Source organism: Strongylocentrotus purpuratus, unplaced genomic scaffold (assembly GCF_000002235.5).
Source record: "Strongylocentrotus purpuratus isolate Spur 01 unplaced genomic scaffold, Spur_5.0 spur5_contig_834, whole genome shotgun sequence".
Lineage (NCBI taxonomy): Eukaryota > Metazoa > Echinodermata > Echinoidea > Camarodonta > Strongylocentrotidae > Strongylocentrotus > Strongylocentrotus purpuratus.
In genome coordinates, this window is record NW_022145540.1 from 294,694 (window position 1) to 311,471 (window position 16,778).

Below are 16,778 nucleotides of genomic sequence, written 5' to 3' on the forward strand. Positions count from 1 at the left end.
AATTTTTGTTTAAATTTTTTTTTTTTAAACTTCATTTTGTGTGTCTTTTTTTTTCTTCTTTTCTCCCCCCATTGTTTTAATTTTTGTTCAAATAATATTTGTTTTCTATAAAAAAAAAAAAATCATTGGGATGTCAAGCATTTAAACAAACAAAGTCTATAAAACAATTTAATATGGTATCAAGACCAACACAGAAAGTATTTTTTGGCTTTGAAATACACTGTTTACAGTAACTTTTAAATCTCCATACTACTTATAGCTCATTGCGCCCTCTATGTAGAAAACATTGCCTAACCGGTGACCATTGGTCCCCCATGATCGTCTTTATTAACTGAGAGTTGATTTTGATGAGATACTCAATGACCTGTCCAGTGCATGACCTTGCAGGTTGGTCTAATACCTCCTTTAAAAACTAGTACAGATGGGCTTAAAATGAGTTTAAGAATGCTCAGAACCTGATATGAATGAACGGCGCATTTTGACATGCACAGAAATGGCAAGTTTAATAAATACCTAATTGTGTACTGCCAAAAGACTGAACTGGCGACGGGGTGCATTTTGATCCTTGCAAATGCATAAAATGGTATGTTTGGCATTTAAGATTGCTCCCCCCCCCCCAAAAAAAAAAAAAAAAAAAAAAAAAAAATATGAGCGGCTCGAAAATGACGAGCGGCCGGGCGGTCGAGGACAACCAAATGATTTTTTTTTTTTTTTTTTTTTCGGGGGGGGGGGGGGGGGGGGCCTAATTATGCAGTGTCAAAGTGGTGATATACATCTTTTTTTTTTACCTAATTTGGAAGTATCTCAGCTCCTCGATCGCTCGAGATCACAGAACTCTTAGATATTTAAGAGTTCTGTGCTCGAGATACATTTTTTACTGAACATTTTTGAAAATACATGTATCTCCAAGTAACTGCAATTGGCCCCCACCATGATTATTTGGTTAGATTATTATTGGATAACTGAGGTTCATTAGGTCAATTTAGAATCACAGATCAGATCAGAAATGTTATGTATAAAATATAGGAACTAGCGGGAACTATATAGCCATATTTTGACTGCAACACAACTTGAATTGGATCGAGTTATTTTTAAGTTATGTCAAGTTATTTATATTGTAGACCGAGTTGTACTACGGACGAATTAATCCATAGCTCACATAGACGGATTGAAGTTTACCAACTACTATGTGCTCCATCATGTAATAAATTGTCAATTACCAATCTAAAAATAGGTGCTTTTTGTATTATTATACGAGAACTAAAATAGTTTTTATTACTATTTAGGGTCAATATATTTTATTTATAAAGACTCATAATTATAATCATGTTACCAACAAATGAAACAGTATATTCATTTTATTATTTTCATCATGCTAATCTACCGAAAAAATGAACGAGGCTGAACAAGGGTGCTGCTGCTGTATGAGAAACAAGCCGGTGAGAGTTTCTAATTCCATTCAAAATCTTCGTTTTAAACCAAAAGAACTCTCAAAATGGTGGCCCCATGGAGACAAGTTGGAATGACGTAAGTTATTTAATTATTGTGACATGAAAATATAACCAATAACTGTATGTTGCCATAAAAATAATGTCTTTATGATGCCATTGCTAGAGAAAACTTGAGTCTTTTCAGAAGTGAGTGGTGTGTGTGTGTGTCTCTCTCTCTCAGCTCAGCTCGGCACAGGACAGCTCGCGCTCAGTCAGCTCAGTCAGCTCAGCGTGTGTGAGGATGAACTCGAGTTTGTCTCTCACCGTTTCACATAGACCGAATTTTTCTGTCTCTTTCGTTCGTTAGCCTCTGATTTGGGTAGGTCGGCTCTCTCTTTAGAGACAGAACAGCCCCATACGCTGTAGTGGCCGCGCGTTTGTACTAAGAAACGTTACACAAAACTTGGCCAAACTTAATCCCTAATTTTGATATTTTACCGGATGCGTATCCGATGCATTTAAAGTCCTAAATTAGCTAAATACTTAACTACTTCGGTTCCACTTACCAACTTGACTGGAATAATCCGTTTAATGGTCCATTTTTAGGAAATTATGGGTCAAGATCGACATCCATGAAGAAAATCTTGCAGCCGAGTCTCATTCTTTCTAGTCTACGCCGAAGGCAAAATGATAATAACGGAAAAACTGTGCACGAGCTACGAGTTCGTAATGACATGCACAGTTTTTTCCGTTATAATCATTTTGCCTTCGGCGTAGACTAGAAAGAATGAGACTCGGCTGCAAGATTTTCTTCATGGATGTCGGACTTGACCCATAATTTCCTAAAAATGGACCATTAAACGGATTATTCCAGTCAAGTTGGTAAGTGGAACCGAAGTAGTTAAGTATTTAGCTAATTTAGGACTTTAAATGCATCGGATACGCATCCGGTAAAATATCAAAATTAGGGATTAAGTTTGGCCAAGTTTTGTGTAACGTTTCTTAGTACAAACGCGCGGCCACTACAGCGTATGGGGCTGTTCTGTCTCTAAAGAGAGAGCCGACCTACCCAAATCAGAGGCTAACGAACGAAAGAGACAGAAAAATTCGGTCTACGTTTCACAGTGCAAGTTGCCTGTTCAATATTTACCTGTGATTCAGTTTTTCCAAGAATAAGCAAGCCGAATAAGGATCGTCTGCATAGAGTCTAATAAACAAAGATATCTTCGTAAATGCGCGTGGACAAATCGTGTCCTAAAATAGGCACATTCATGGGGCGCTAGAGGGCGCTTTGCTAGGCAAATTCATGCAAAAAAATATATTCAAAAAATTGACTTGAAAACACATCACACAATTAGTCTGAACCGAGTCAGGAGCAAATTTGAAGAAATTATATTTTTAAATGTTGTAAAACCAAAGATATAGTCTAGAGTAAAGGAGCCCGTAATCGGCCAGCTCCCGTTTTCGGCCGATTGGTTGGATGCAAGGTAAAATCACTCTAAAATACATCGCATAATAGCATAACACATATCCCACACATACCATACCATGCCAGTGTCACTGAAGAACCACATTTGCAATGGAAAATATATCCTAAAATATCACATTTTAGCGATGTAATCGCCGGTCCCGCTACCCAAATCTGAAAAATCGAGTATCTTACGCGTGTCTGTAAGAAATATGGGTACCATAAAATGAGCTTTATTTCAAGTATTTTTCAGATTCAAAGCCCGATTTTGTGCTGGTCGCAAGCTCAAAAGTATCTCATCGCATGTATTAAATCAATGCAGCCGCACACCGCGACGCACACACGATATCTCTGTCTAATTCAGATTCCAACTTCCGATCACCGCTGTGCCCGTCTTCGGCCAGGCGAGCACCAGGGAGCTCCGGCGTGGGATACCTGCTCCGCCCGCTTGTGCTGTACATCAGCGCGGAAACGCACGGCGCGCGCGAGCGCTTCCTATTGACTTTGTACATGCGGCCGTAAACTGAAACGCTCGGCCGATAACGGGCTCCAAAACAGTGAAAATTGAAATGAATATTGTCATGGCAATTCGTGATTTTTTTCTGGGATTCTTTTTTTGTTTAAATAATAATAATATTTGCTTCATGATTTGAACAAGAAATGATAATAAATAGGAAGTAAAGAGTCCTAAAAATAGGATTTTGTCTTAAGTGGCCGAAAACGGGCTCCTTTACTCTAGATCTAAGAAGAAAACTGACCAATTATCTGTACTAAAAATCGTACATGTAAAATTGGTCGTATACATTCGACAGCTGAATATGACGCGCACGGTTGCATTACGTGCGTTCTCGAATCCAAAATCGTACGTCACACACACAATCTCGCCATACCGCGAATGGTCCGTCTTGGGGAGCTAGCCAGCTGAGAGTTTGCAGCGATACCAACGCAGCTTCAGAGCTCCGCAGCGCGCCATTTTAGCGGGACTCGGAAAGGTTTGCGATGGGAAGGCAGCGGCCTAGCTTTTTGCCCAAACAATGCTAGATCGGCTGCTGGCAAAATGAAAATAACTACGATCGAGAACATCGTCGGTTTCTTAACTTTTCAGTGAGATAATTCTGAATTCTAATTGAGACTATATAATAAATTAAATCGACAAAGAAACCTCGGTAGAACTCTTATAACTATACAAAAGCTTGTTTATTTCTTCATTTGACATTTTGTTTTCGACCATTTTTTCGTGCGCGAGTCAATGTAAACTATGTATTACCAAACTTTCAACACGCAAGGAACGGGGAACACTCGCGCACCTCGTAACAAATTTGTTGCAAAAAAAAATTTTCAAGGGTGATTTTGAAGCAGTGAAGAACATTGGCGCTGCAATGCGCAGAAATATACTTGAAAGAAACTTAAAAAATAATACCTGAATTTTCAGAAAATCGTATTTGTATTAGTGTACCTAGATGTGACTTGTTTATAAATCAGATTTTATGAAGATTTGTCGGGAAAAAATGTCAATTTTTTCCGTTTGGTGGTCATTTCTAGGATAATATTTTAAAAGTTGCATCAGTAATGGGCCCGATGTTTCTCTTATCGTACTCGCATGTTATTTCTACATAGATTAAACATAGGATGGTTAAGGGTAAGACCAGATAACATTATAAAAAAGATATATCCTTCCACCCTCCCATATCCAAGTTTTGGGCTGATTATTGCCGACCCACCGCAGCAAGGCCATTCAGATTTTCGTACGCGCGCAAAGCGCCCTCTAGTGCCCCATGAATGTGCCTAGCTTTGCGCGCTTACAGAAATCTGAATGGCCCACATAGAAGAATCCCCTGTCCAACTCAGTGAACGGAAATACGCGCCGCTGATTGGCTGATCGCGCGACCCTTGCTTGTCTGCTAGCTGCGAGGCATGGGCGATTCGCTACACTGTGTGCGGTGTATTGTAGCGGCCGTGTTGCGGGAGCGGGGCCCTGCACTACACTCGAACACCAAGTAAAAGATGGAGACCAAAGACACATTCAGTGTATATGGTTTCAACGATGTCGCTCTCTACACACTCATGTCGCTCACATACAATTTGCACGTAGCTTTACACACACTTAAAACCTACACGTACATATCCTTTACAAAAACTTCCGACGAAATCATCAAAAAATATGACTTACCGAAACAAAGAACCACCATACGATTTTGCTGAAAGTACCTAGAAATATCGATGACACCGATGGCAAAAAAAATTGTTCAAAAATCGAAGTCGGGATGGAAATATAACGAGTTTGATATCAACGTAATCGAGAAGATGCAGGCAGAAATCATCGCACTCGTAGGTTTAACATTGTGGGAAAATATGCAAATGAAATGAGTAAACACCCTATCAACTACGAGCATCGTGACGCTAGCACTTTTATGAATGAAAAATGACGTCAGTCGGGCTTGAGCGAACAGAATAGCGCATTGCGCATGCGCAAGTTTTGTGTGTAATTCTTCTTCATGTGGCCTTGCTGCGGTGGGTCTGCAATAATCAGCCCAAAACTTGGATATGGCAGGGTGGAAGGATATATCTTTTTTATAATGTTATCCGGTCTTGCCCGTAACCATCCTAGACCTAGTCTATGCATGCATGTTTAATCTACACTGTAAGTAGAAATAACATGCGAGTACGAGAAGAGAAACATGGGGCCCATACTGATGCAACATTTTTAATATTAGCCTAGAAATGACCACCAAACGGAAAAAATTGACATTTTTTTCCGACAAATCTTCCTATAATCCGAGTTATAAACAAATCACAACTAGGTACAGAAATACAAATACGATTTTTTTTGAAAATTCAGGTGTGATTTTTTTAAAGTTTCTTTCGTATATAATTCTGCACATCGCAGCGCCAATTTTCTTCACTGCTTCAAAATCACCCTTGAAATTTTTTTTTGCAACAAATTTGATACGAGGTCCGCAAGTGTTCCCTGTTTCTTGCATGTTAAAAGTTTGGTAATAGTTACTTAATACATAGTTTGCATTGACTTGCGCACGAAAAAATGGCTTGAAAACAAAATGTCAAATGAAGAAATAAACAAACTTTTGTATACCGTATTTGCCGGCGATAAGGCCGCACCGCCGCATAGGCCGCACCCCAACTTTGACATTTCAAAGAGGGGGAACAAAAAACAAAAAACAAAAACAAACAGACAAAACAAAATAATCATAATTTTCTCGAAAACACTATTTTTTTTTTTACAAACTGATACCAAATTCATCCATATTCTTATAATTTACCGGAATTTTACTTAAAGAGGTGATCGCAGGCAGATTTGGTGTCCGATATACCCCTACCACAATGTACGGTGTAATGCGAAACTGCATGAAATTGAAAAACAAAATGGCGACTTCGGATGGATGTTCGCGGCAGCTCCGTTAGACTGTCTCTTCCTTTACTTTTGCAATGCATTGGCACAAACTTAGATCAAGATCTATCAGCAAATTTTGTGTTAGGACGTTTATTTTCGTCTTCATGTTTACAATGCAAGATAAAATTGTCGGTAACATGTTTGGAAATGTCCTGTACCATATTGGTATTGTTATTTTACCGTTTCTAGTCCCATACGTGCAAATTCGTGTTGGTTTTGACTTTTTTTTATTTTTTTTTTTACTCTTTCGTCGTAAAGGCTGCACCCCAGCTTTTTGATATTTTCTCTTCCAAAAATACTGCGGCCTTTACGCCGGCAAATACGGTAGTTATAAGAGATCTACCGAGGTTTCTTTGTCGATTTAATTTATTATATAGTCTAGTCTCAATTAGAATTAAGAATCATCTCACTGAAAAGTTAAGAAACCAACGATGTTCTCGATCGTATTGCCAGCAGCCGATCTAGCGTTGTTTTGGCAAAAAGCTAGCCTGCCACCTAGCCCTGCACGTAACGCAACCGTGCGCGTCATTTTCAGCTGTCGAATGTCTAAGGAAATTTTTACATGTACGATTTTTAGTACAAATTCTTGGTCAGTTTTCTTCTTATATCTTTGGTTGTACAACAATTAAAAATATAATTTCTTCAAATTTGCTCCTGACTCGGTTTAGACTAATTGTCTGATGTGTTTTCAAGTCAATTTTTTAAATATATTTTTTTGCATGAATTTACCTACCTAAAAATGCCTTTTTTCTTTGGCGCTCTGCGGGTGTAGGGTAACTCACTAGCCTAACTGATCCGCATGCTGGCAATGCGAAAAACTGATTCCATGTAATAAAATACCCCAGTTAACTGTCTACTTTTACAAGTTTTCCGTCTTCCCGAGTATTTATCGTTAAAAACGTGAAAGTCTCTGTGCTGCATACCGTAAAGTGAGATATGCATCATAGAGCATCGTCTCCAATGTGTAGTTTTTCGCATCGTCAATGCGCAAATCGGAAATAAGGATCGTCCATGAAAATGCGGACAGTTCATTTTTTTTTTGGATGAGTTTTTATGCAGAAATTTATTTTTTAGAAGATATCCCATTCCCTTTAAAGAATACCTTTCTATTTATAACTTGCGGTAGGTAAATCATGTGTGAGGAAATTTGATTCTATGTGAAAACAGGTAAACCATGGATGACTGATTACAATTTGCAAAACAGGTGGCAAGTAATGTAACCACGATGATATGTATTATTTGATCAGTTGTCATCATTATATATCATATCATTGAAGTCATAACTTTTCTCATTCATTTTTTTATTTTCTTTAACCTTTTTACATCGGGACTTTCTAACTTTTATAAGGACACTTTTGTAACAAACTCTTTTTTGAAAACTTTTTGCTAAGCCTCCTTTGTCGGCCATGTATTGTTATGGTGACCTTTTATGTTACACTGATGTTTTCCTGGGTTGATGATGATTGAGATTTGAGATGCAAATTCTAGCCTCACACATCAGAGTCATAACATATTGATTCTTTCAATTGCTTTGTTCCAGGTACATCCAGTACTCTGCAATCGCCGCAAGGCTCGTTAGGAGAGCATTGCGACCAGAGCTGAGGGAACAGGCTCTCAAGATTGAGGACTCTGCAGCTAAGTCCACAAAGTGGGAAGCCGGTAAACCAGTCTCAAGTAAGTCACTAACACGCTTTATCTTTAAATATTCACCTCTCTACCAAAAGAACTCAACCACAATGTACAATGACTGTAATGTCCTTATAGCAGTGAAGTGGTGAGTGATACAGTAACAGTTCACAACTATATTATTCATACCCTTTAATACCAAGTTAAATAATTTTTCAAAGGCAGTCTGTACTAGTTTGGGTAGGAGGGATTAGACCACCCAGGGTGGTCACTGACAGGTGGCTATCTCATCAACTCATTTCTCAATTAACATAAGAAAAAGAGGATCATGGTGGACCAATGGTCACCGATTGGGCATTGTTTTCTATATAGAGGGAGCAAGTAGATACAAGTGGTGCAGTGGGGCTTTAAGTATGTGAAAAATTGATTGGTTCCTATCTAAAATTATTCAACAAAAGCCTTAATTCAACCAGTCCACATTTGATTCTCGAGTTACGAAAAACATAAAAAACATTAAATCTACAAGGTGTATGATAAGGATAATTTGGTTTTTAACTGAATTTACTGTACATCTCTACATACCGGTATGTATCTTTGAGCTATGTATAAGTGCAGTGGAAGGTTTTGCCTAATGAAATACAAATGTAAATCAGGTATATAAAATTCTTGATTAATATGATGTACATGTAAATTGTAATTTTTTTGATTTTCTTAATTAAAAAAAAGTAAATATTTCAGGGATACACTCAAGAAGACTTGCTAATGTTTCAAGGGTTACAAAATCGTAGGATGAATAACATTGTTTGTATAAAGGATCCTATGACTTTATAATTTTCAATTCTTTACAAAAACAGTAAAAATATGTGTTCATATTAACTTTGTTCATTGTTTTCTTATACTTTACTAGCATTTTGATGATTCCAGAATATATTCTGTTGACCAATGTCAGAGACATACACTGTACATGTATTAGTTTTTAGTAGCTGATCTTGAGGTGTGCTAATAACCAATCTTTCTGTAGAATTTGTCTAAATTAAAGATGTAGGACTACGTTTTAGTTGATATTGGCATTTAGATTACCGGTAGGTGTATGGTTAGATATTATATAGGATCAAGGCTTGCAGTGTTAAAGACTGACCACACAGCAGGTGTCTTTAGAGCATGTGTCGTGCAATCAGTTTAAATGCCTAAGTAACACTATAATGGGTTAATAAATGACTTGTTGATCTTGACTTTGACCACTTTTTCTCTCCATCTTCATTTTGCCCTGTACAGAAGAAGCCGCTCTATGATGTCTTTACTCTCGTGATTCTCCCAATCTTCTACCGTCAAGCTGAATTCCTATCCCAGACCCTACATGCAGAAACCAGTCTACCCCATCACAACGACAATGTTATTATTTACGGAATGGATCTGATCATATTGAGAGACATGAAGAATCATATGGAAATCTACAGTCCATCATGATAGAAGGATCAGAAAAGAAAAACAGCAAATGGAGATATTGTATACAAAATGAGCACGAGAAGTCATGCTTTCTGCGTTTTATTCCAGAAGAATCCAGATGCAGTGAAACAGTTAGCGTACTAAATCTCGTCCGCATGTCAATGTCTGTGCTGTTTTTGAAACCATTTGTAATTTTGATTTTACACAAACAATTTTGTCCTTTCGAATATGTTATTCACATGTTTATAATGATAGGACAATCTTGAGTGTTTTCACTCCCTATGAAATTACGGAAAGATTACTGTCTGTATTGTATTACAGGAAGTGTGAGTGTGGTGTCTTAAAAATATTCCCTATATTATAAAATCTTTGGCTTTGTACCCTCATTCTAACAGAATGCTATGATGTCATTTTTCTGAGGATTTACATGATAGGATAAAAATTCAGCTTGAAGATAAAAGTATGAACCCATTTTTAGAAATCTATGATTGTTCAATTCATTTTGAGCAAGATATAAATGTAGGATTTAATTCATGTATTAAAGTATTTCAGAGTTCTACAAAATTCTACATCTTGTGTTTTTGAAACCTGCAGTTTGCCATGATGTAATTAAAATGCTTTGGTTTACCTAGTACAAATTTGTTGTGACTTTTTTTTCTTCACTTTTTATTTGTTTGTTGTCAAAGCACACCCAGTTCATAGAATTTATTGGCGAGTCCAAGCTATTTCATCCCATATGTACCGAGCACATCTAAGGTTTTAATTCATGTTTATTGATTTGAAAGCCTGAGCAGAGCTTGGATCCGACCAAACATGAACTAAAATCATCCTTTTGTTTTTAAGTCAACTTGTGTTAATAACATCACAAAACTTGATAAGAAATGGGACCCCAAATGATCAAATACCTTGGACTTTTTGAATAAATAAGGCCAATTAAAAAAGAGAAATAAAGAAAGAATGGGTGAAAGAACCAGTGAAATTGAAATCGTTGGACTGTAAATTCAATCATCTGGTGAAAGCAGATGAAATTTCCATGGTGATCAAAAATTGGGTCGTATTAATCTTTGTTACCAGTTATAATGGTAGAGGGGGAGGGGACAGAGAAAGAGAGAGAGACAGAAAGAAAGGGAAAGGGTGTGGAGGGAAGGTGAATATAAAAAATGGCAGAAATGATGTATATCTAGGTGGTTAAAGAGAGGAAGAGGGCAGAGAGAATGTACAAAAATGGAAAGGAGGCTCAATGGATAAGAAAAAGAAGAAGAGAGAGAAGTCGTATGGTTACATATTGTGTGAATTTGCATGAAGAAAAATAATGTAACTCACTTTTTCTCCCTTGATATGATCTTCTGATGACGCTCAGAGCTGAAACCGGTATAGCGCCCTCTGTACTTTACATAGAATGTTCTTTTTATTTTGTATATCTATTTCCTTTATTTTTAGAGAAAGAATGTGAAAGAGAGAGAGAGAGAGTGGGGGTTGGGGGGGGGGGGGGGGGGAGGTGAAGAAAACAGGCAGAAATGATGGATATCTAAGTGGTCAAAGAAAGGAAGAGAGCTAAATGGAAGGGGGGGGGGGGTTTCGTTGGATAAGGAAAAGCAGAGGAAGAGAGCCAGAGAAAATGAGAAAGATTAAAGAAGAGAGGTGAATGGAGAGAAGTGTGAAGAGAAGTCGTATGGTCATATTGTGAATTTATATGCAGGAAACTACTGTAACTCAGTTTCTCTCTCTCAATATGCTCTTGTGATGACACTCAAGAGCTGAAACTAGTATAGCGCCCTCTGTACAATGTACTTTTTATTTTGTATCTGAATTTCCTTTATTTTGAAAAAAGGGGGGGGGGGGAGAGGGATAGATAGAAGTAGAGAGAGAGAGAGGGGGGAAAGAAAGAAAAACGATTACCCTCTAGAACCCCCCTGAAAATTACCCCCAAGGACAACCACCCCCCCCCCCCCCCAGAGAAAATTCACCCCCCCCCCCTTCTGTTCATTAAAGGGGAAGTCCATCCTGATAACTTTTTTTTTTGATAAAAGCAGATTTATTTTTTAGGGTCCTTGGACTTTATCTATATTATTATTTTTGTTTTTTTTGTTACCCAATTTTAAATCTACCAAACATAGAAACTTTGGCCATGGTCAGAGTTGACCAGACTGCATATACATATACATGGCTTTGGGAACAAACAAGTCACGACTCACAGACAAGAAACTCATATCCACTCACACAATCTTATAACGTATCCACACACAGTCTCTCAATGACACAAGAGTTAATATTTGTCATCCCTTGTTATTGTCATCTTTACTCTTACACTCAATATTTATGTGACACCGTCTATAATTTTGAAATTTGTTGTCCAATGTTACAACAACAACAAATTAAGAATGATCCTATTTGTTTGGATTGAAATCAATAAAATTTGATTTGAATTGAATTATACATGCAAATTTTGTTCAACTCACTCACTCAGGAGGGGGGGGGGGGGGGGGTAGGGAATGATACATTCTCATGCACGTTCATGGCAATGCAACATCATCACAACTTCAACACATTTGATAATCACATCAAACAATGAAGAATATTACAGAAACATCGAAAAACATCTGAGTATATTTGTATTATTAAATTTATTCAATAATTTTTCTAAACAATTTCAGTGATGATAGTTTCCATCTGTTCCTTCTAACATTAAAAAAAACATCCAAATCTGTCAAATGACATAACATTGCTTTAGTTCTTTTTTAATAAATTCATTCTTGAATATTCATGATCGATTTGAACTCAGTTCTTGGCAGAGTTAAAATAAAACAATGTAGATCCGGAAGGCAGTTGCAATTTTTTTTTCAAAACATATTACAGAATTGACAATGCAAAGGATAGGAAATAAGGACGGAATGTTGAAAAATGTGGGTCTTGGGTCAAGTCTTTTGTTCAGTTTGGAAATTTCAGATCAATTGATTTATGCAGCCTCCTCATCACCTTCCTCCTCCTCGTCGAACTCTCCCTCCTCCTCAGCGGTGGCATCCTGGTACTGTTGGTACTCAGACACCAGATCATTCATGTTGCTCTCAGCCTCTGTGAACTCCATCTCGTCCATACCCTCACCAGTGTACCAATGGAGGAAAGCCTTCCTCCTGAACATAGCGGTGAACTGCTCAGAGATGCGCTTGAAGAGCTCCTGGATGGCGGTGCTGTTGCCGATGAAGGTGGCAGACATCTTAAGACCACGTGGTGGGATGTCACAGACGGCGGTCTTGACGTTGTTGGGGATCCATTCGACGAAGTAGCTGCTGTTCTTGTTCTGTACGTTGAGCATCTGCTCATCGACTTCCTTCATGGACATACGTCCACGGAAGATGGCGGCAACGGTGAGGTAGCGACCATGACGAGGATCACAGGCAGCCATCATGTTCTTAGCATCGAACATCTGCTGGGTGAGCTCTGGAACGGTCAAGGCACGGTATTGCTGGCTGCCACGGCTGGTGAGAGGAGCAAAGCCAGGCATGAAGAAATGAAGACGTGGGAAGGGAACCATGTTGACTGCAAGTTTGCGGAGATCAGCGTTGAGCTGGCCAGGGAAACGCAGGCAGGTGGTTACTCCACTCATGGTGGCAGAGACCAGATGGTTCAGATCTCCGTAGGTGGGTGTGGTCAGCTTGAGGGTACGGAAGCAGATATCGTAGAGGGCTTCATTGTCAATGCAGTAGGTCTCGTCTGTGTTCTCAACCAGCTGATGGACTGAGAGTGTGGCATTGTAAGGCTCAACAACAGTGTCTGATACTTTGGGTGATGGCACAACGCTGAATGTGTTCATGATGCGGTCTGGGTACTCTTCACGGATCTTGCTGATGAGAAGGGTTCCCATACCGGAACCGGTACCACCACCAAGGGAGTGTGTAAGCTGGAAGCCCTGTTATGAGAAAAACCAAAAGGAGAACATGTGGTTAAAATCAATTTCAATAAATTAAAGTTTATCTACAAAAGAAAAGTTGAACTGATATGCATCTAAAATCAGATTTTCCTCCACTCGATCTAACCCCCTTGTTTCTTCAGTTAAACCTGCAAATTAATTCTTTTTTCCCCCTACAAAATGATGAAGCTACATCCTTTTCTATTTTTAAGAGGAGACCACACACAGATAGACCCTATCTGTTTAATACAATCAAGAACTAATCCCTTAAAAAGGTGAAGCTTGCCTACCTGAAGACAATCACAGCTCTCAGCCTCCTTGCGGACAACATCGAGAACAGAGTCTACCAGCTCAGCACCTTCTGTGTAATGTCCCTTGGCCCAGTTGTTTCCAGCTCCACTCTGTCCAAAGACAAAGTTGTCTGGTCTGAAGATCTGTCCGAATGGTCCAGAGCGGACGGAGTCCATGGTACCTGGCTCCAGATCGACGAGGACGGCACGTGGGACATATTTGCCTCCGGTGGCCTCATTGTAGTACACGTTGATCCTCTCGAGCTGAAGATCAGAGTCTCCGTGGTAGGTACCGGTGGGGTCGATACCATGCTCATCTGAGATGACTTCCCAGAACTGTGTCAAGATAAAGAGTAGGTATTTGTTAAAATGTTAGATCTAGACCCTATCATCATTTGGCAAACCCGGACTTTAGTGCCCAGCTGAAAATCTCAGTTTATTATGGATTTAATATCAATAATATTAATTATGCTAATATATGCAAATATAAACATACCAAAACTTGATGATTTTTAATCATTTGACGTCATAAAAAGCAATTTTAAGCCAAAAATAGCAGCGAAGTAGGGGATCTCCTCTTTGCTTGATGCGAGATACTAGCGAACTGAAATAACCGAATAAAAACTATGGTGAACTAAAAAAAGAAAAGAAAAAATCAAACCACCTCTGAAATTACCTTTGAAATGTTTATTAATTTTTTCTTCCGATATGCGCACATGATAGGGGCAGGTTGGGATGGGATGGGGGGGGGGGGGGTGCTCAATAGTCGCCAAATTTGGGGTAAAAGGGCAACTGGCCTTGGGGGGGGGGCTAAATTTATTATTTACTTATTTTTCCACCCCGGAAAAAAATTAGAAAAATGATTACAAAGAAAAATAAGTAAATAATAAATTTAGCCCCCCCCCCAAGGCCAGTTGCCCTTTTACCCCAAATTTGGCGACTATTGAGCACCCCCCCCCATCCCATCCCAACCTGCCCCTATCATGTGCGCATATCGGAAGAAAAAATTAATAAACATTTCAAAGGTAATTTCAGAGGTGGTTTGATTTTTTTCTTTTCTTTTTTTAGTTCACCATAGTTTTTATTCGGTTATTTCAGTTCGCTAGTATCTCGCATCAAGCAAAGAGGAGATCCCCTACTTCGCTGCTATTTTTGGCTTAAAATTGCTTTTTATGACGTCAAATGATTAAAAATCATCAAGTTTTGGTATGTTTATATTTGCATATATTAGCATAATTAATATTATTGATATTAAATCCATAATAAACTGAGATTTTCAGCTGGGCACTAAAGTCCGGGTTTGCCCATCATTTTATTTCTAGACAATCAATCATGTTGCATTGTGTCTGTAAGATTACCTGGGGTATTATTACTATTGAATGCTCCCCAATTGTTGCATCAATCATCAATAGACCTATTATAATCACGATGAATTTGGTTCAAATCATGACAAATCATTCTTTATAAAGACGTTTAATTAACAGAATTGAACAGTCAGTAGCCAATAATATACTGTAAAACCCTAATCCACTTATCATGATCGTCTAGACGTGTCGAAGGAGATGGTTTATATTCTGATTGTCTCACTGTTCTGAGACTTGATCAAACTTGACAAGACAACATCGCTTACATTGCATTTCACACTGACTCTTCCACTTCCACGCAAATCCAATGCCAATGGCAATGACACTTCGATTTCGATGAAAATTAGCAAGTAAATAACGGTAAAAAAAAAAAAAAAGTAAAAAGAAAACTCAGTTATTAATTACCTTGGCACCAATCTGGTTACCGCACTGGCCAGCCTGCATATGAACAATTTCTCGCATCTTTGATTAGTTTTGTTTCTAATTAATGAAAATAAAGACAAGTTTGCTACACCTAGTTTCCCTGGCTGTAGAATATGAGAATGTAGTTTCAGCAACAGGTGCGCTTTATATAGTACGCGCGTTGTATATTTTGACACCATAGTAACAGTGGCTGGCAGGCACGCTGGACGCACCACTCACTTGGTTGTCAAGTAAAGGAACTATGTTATTGTAATGCTTGGGGTGGATACTGTACGCGTACGTACCTGTTGGTTAATAAGTTTCCATTTACTATACTGTTTTATATCTTATTTATCATTTTAGTCCGTGATTCATCATCAGATTTATAATAAATGTTGAAACTTTAGTTCTTCACATTTTTCGATATCAAAATTATATTCTCCCTTCAAGAACTTGTTGATCCCCTTAAAATGCTTAGTTACAGGACGCGGTCGCGTTGCTATGTCAAACTATTATATGAGCTGCAGTAGCTCTCAGCCCCTTAATTTGCATACCAATGGTGAAATCCCAAAGAGGACCGGTCCTGCATTCATGAGGCTAGTCCTGGACAGGGATAGTTGTCATGGTGACGTTATCTTGAGATTACTTTCAAAATTGTTTAATGTTTTATCATGGAACTATCTCAACGTTCAAACGAATTACGCCTCTTCTTTAATCGAAATACTGTCTAAAAGTAAGAGCTAATTAGTAGACGAAGGCTATATAATTAACCCATCCAAGTCAGGGTCACTCGAAAGATACTATCAGAAGGAAAGAGGCCTTCAAAATCCCGACCCACCCCCTACTTATTTGATAGGAATTTATATAAACAAAGCCAAATTATCATATTATAAAACAGTAATGACGATGATGATGATTTCATTTTTATTCATTATTTTGTAGGTCTATTTAATTCAATTCAATGATCGTCAAAGATGATAACCTGGAATGGAGCCCCCCCCCCCCCCTCCCCCGTAGATAACCGTCGAATAAATTAATAACTCGGTAAAGGGCCTGTTCAATCTTTAATATCCAGAGGCAACAAATAGAATAATTACAAAAAAAAAAAAAAACAATGTTGAGATTGGTAGAGCAAATGATCATGTTTTGATATTCCACCAGGGTGGTAAACAAGGAAAGACCGGGGGAGGGGGAGGGCCCCCGCATTTTTTTGGTTAAATACAAAGATACCCTATCAATTATATAGGCTAGTCTTTCAGCAACAACATAAAGAAAAGGACAATTGAGAAGAAATGAAATGAGAAAAATGGAAAGAAAGAAGAAGAGATGGAAAGATAAGGGACAATAGAAATAAGAAAAGTGGGAAGGGGTTAAAAACAAATATATAAAAAAAGGGTAAGAATGTATTTTGCCAAGCAAATGCCTCCGATAAGCGG

The 16,778-nt window shown here is 38.3% G+C and overlaps 1 protein-coding gene and 1 long non-coding RNA gene across 2 annotated transcripts; one reads left to right on the forward strand and one right to left on the reverse strand.

The window, feature by feature from the left end:
- Positions 1–1,392: 1,392 nt before the first annotated feature.
- On the forward strand, positions 1,393–9,961 carry LOC115923665. Its single transcript, XR_004064036.1, has 3 exons — positions 1,393–1,527; positions 7,848–7,981; positions 9,209–9,961. It is a non-coding gene; the product is annotated as an uncharacterized LOC115923665 (long non-coding RNA).
- A 2,023-nt stretch (positions 9,962–11,984) lies between these two features.
- On the reverse strand, positions 11,985–15,484 carry LOC115923673 (tubulin beta chain). Its single transcript, XM_030984838.1, has 3 exons — positions 15,346–15,484; positions 13,577–13,912; positions 11,985–13,286 (listed from the first exon to the last, which is right to left on the reverse strand). Exons 1-3 carry the CDS (start codon positions 15,400–15,402, stop codon positions 12,336–12,338), a joined length of 1,344 nt encoding a protein of 447 aa, XP_030840698.1. The 5' UTR covers positions 15,403–15,484; the 3' UTR covers positions 11,985–12,335.
- Between the last annotated feature and the right edge of the window lie 1,294 nt (positions 15,485–16,778).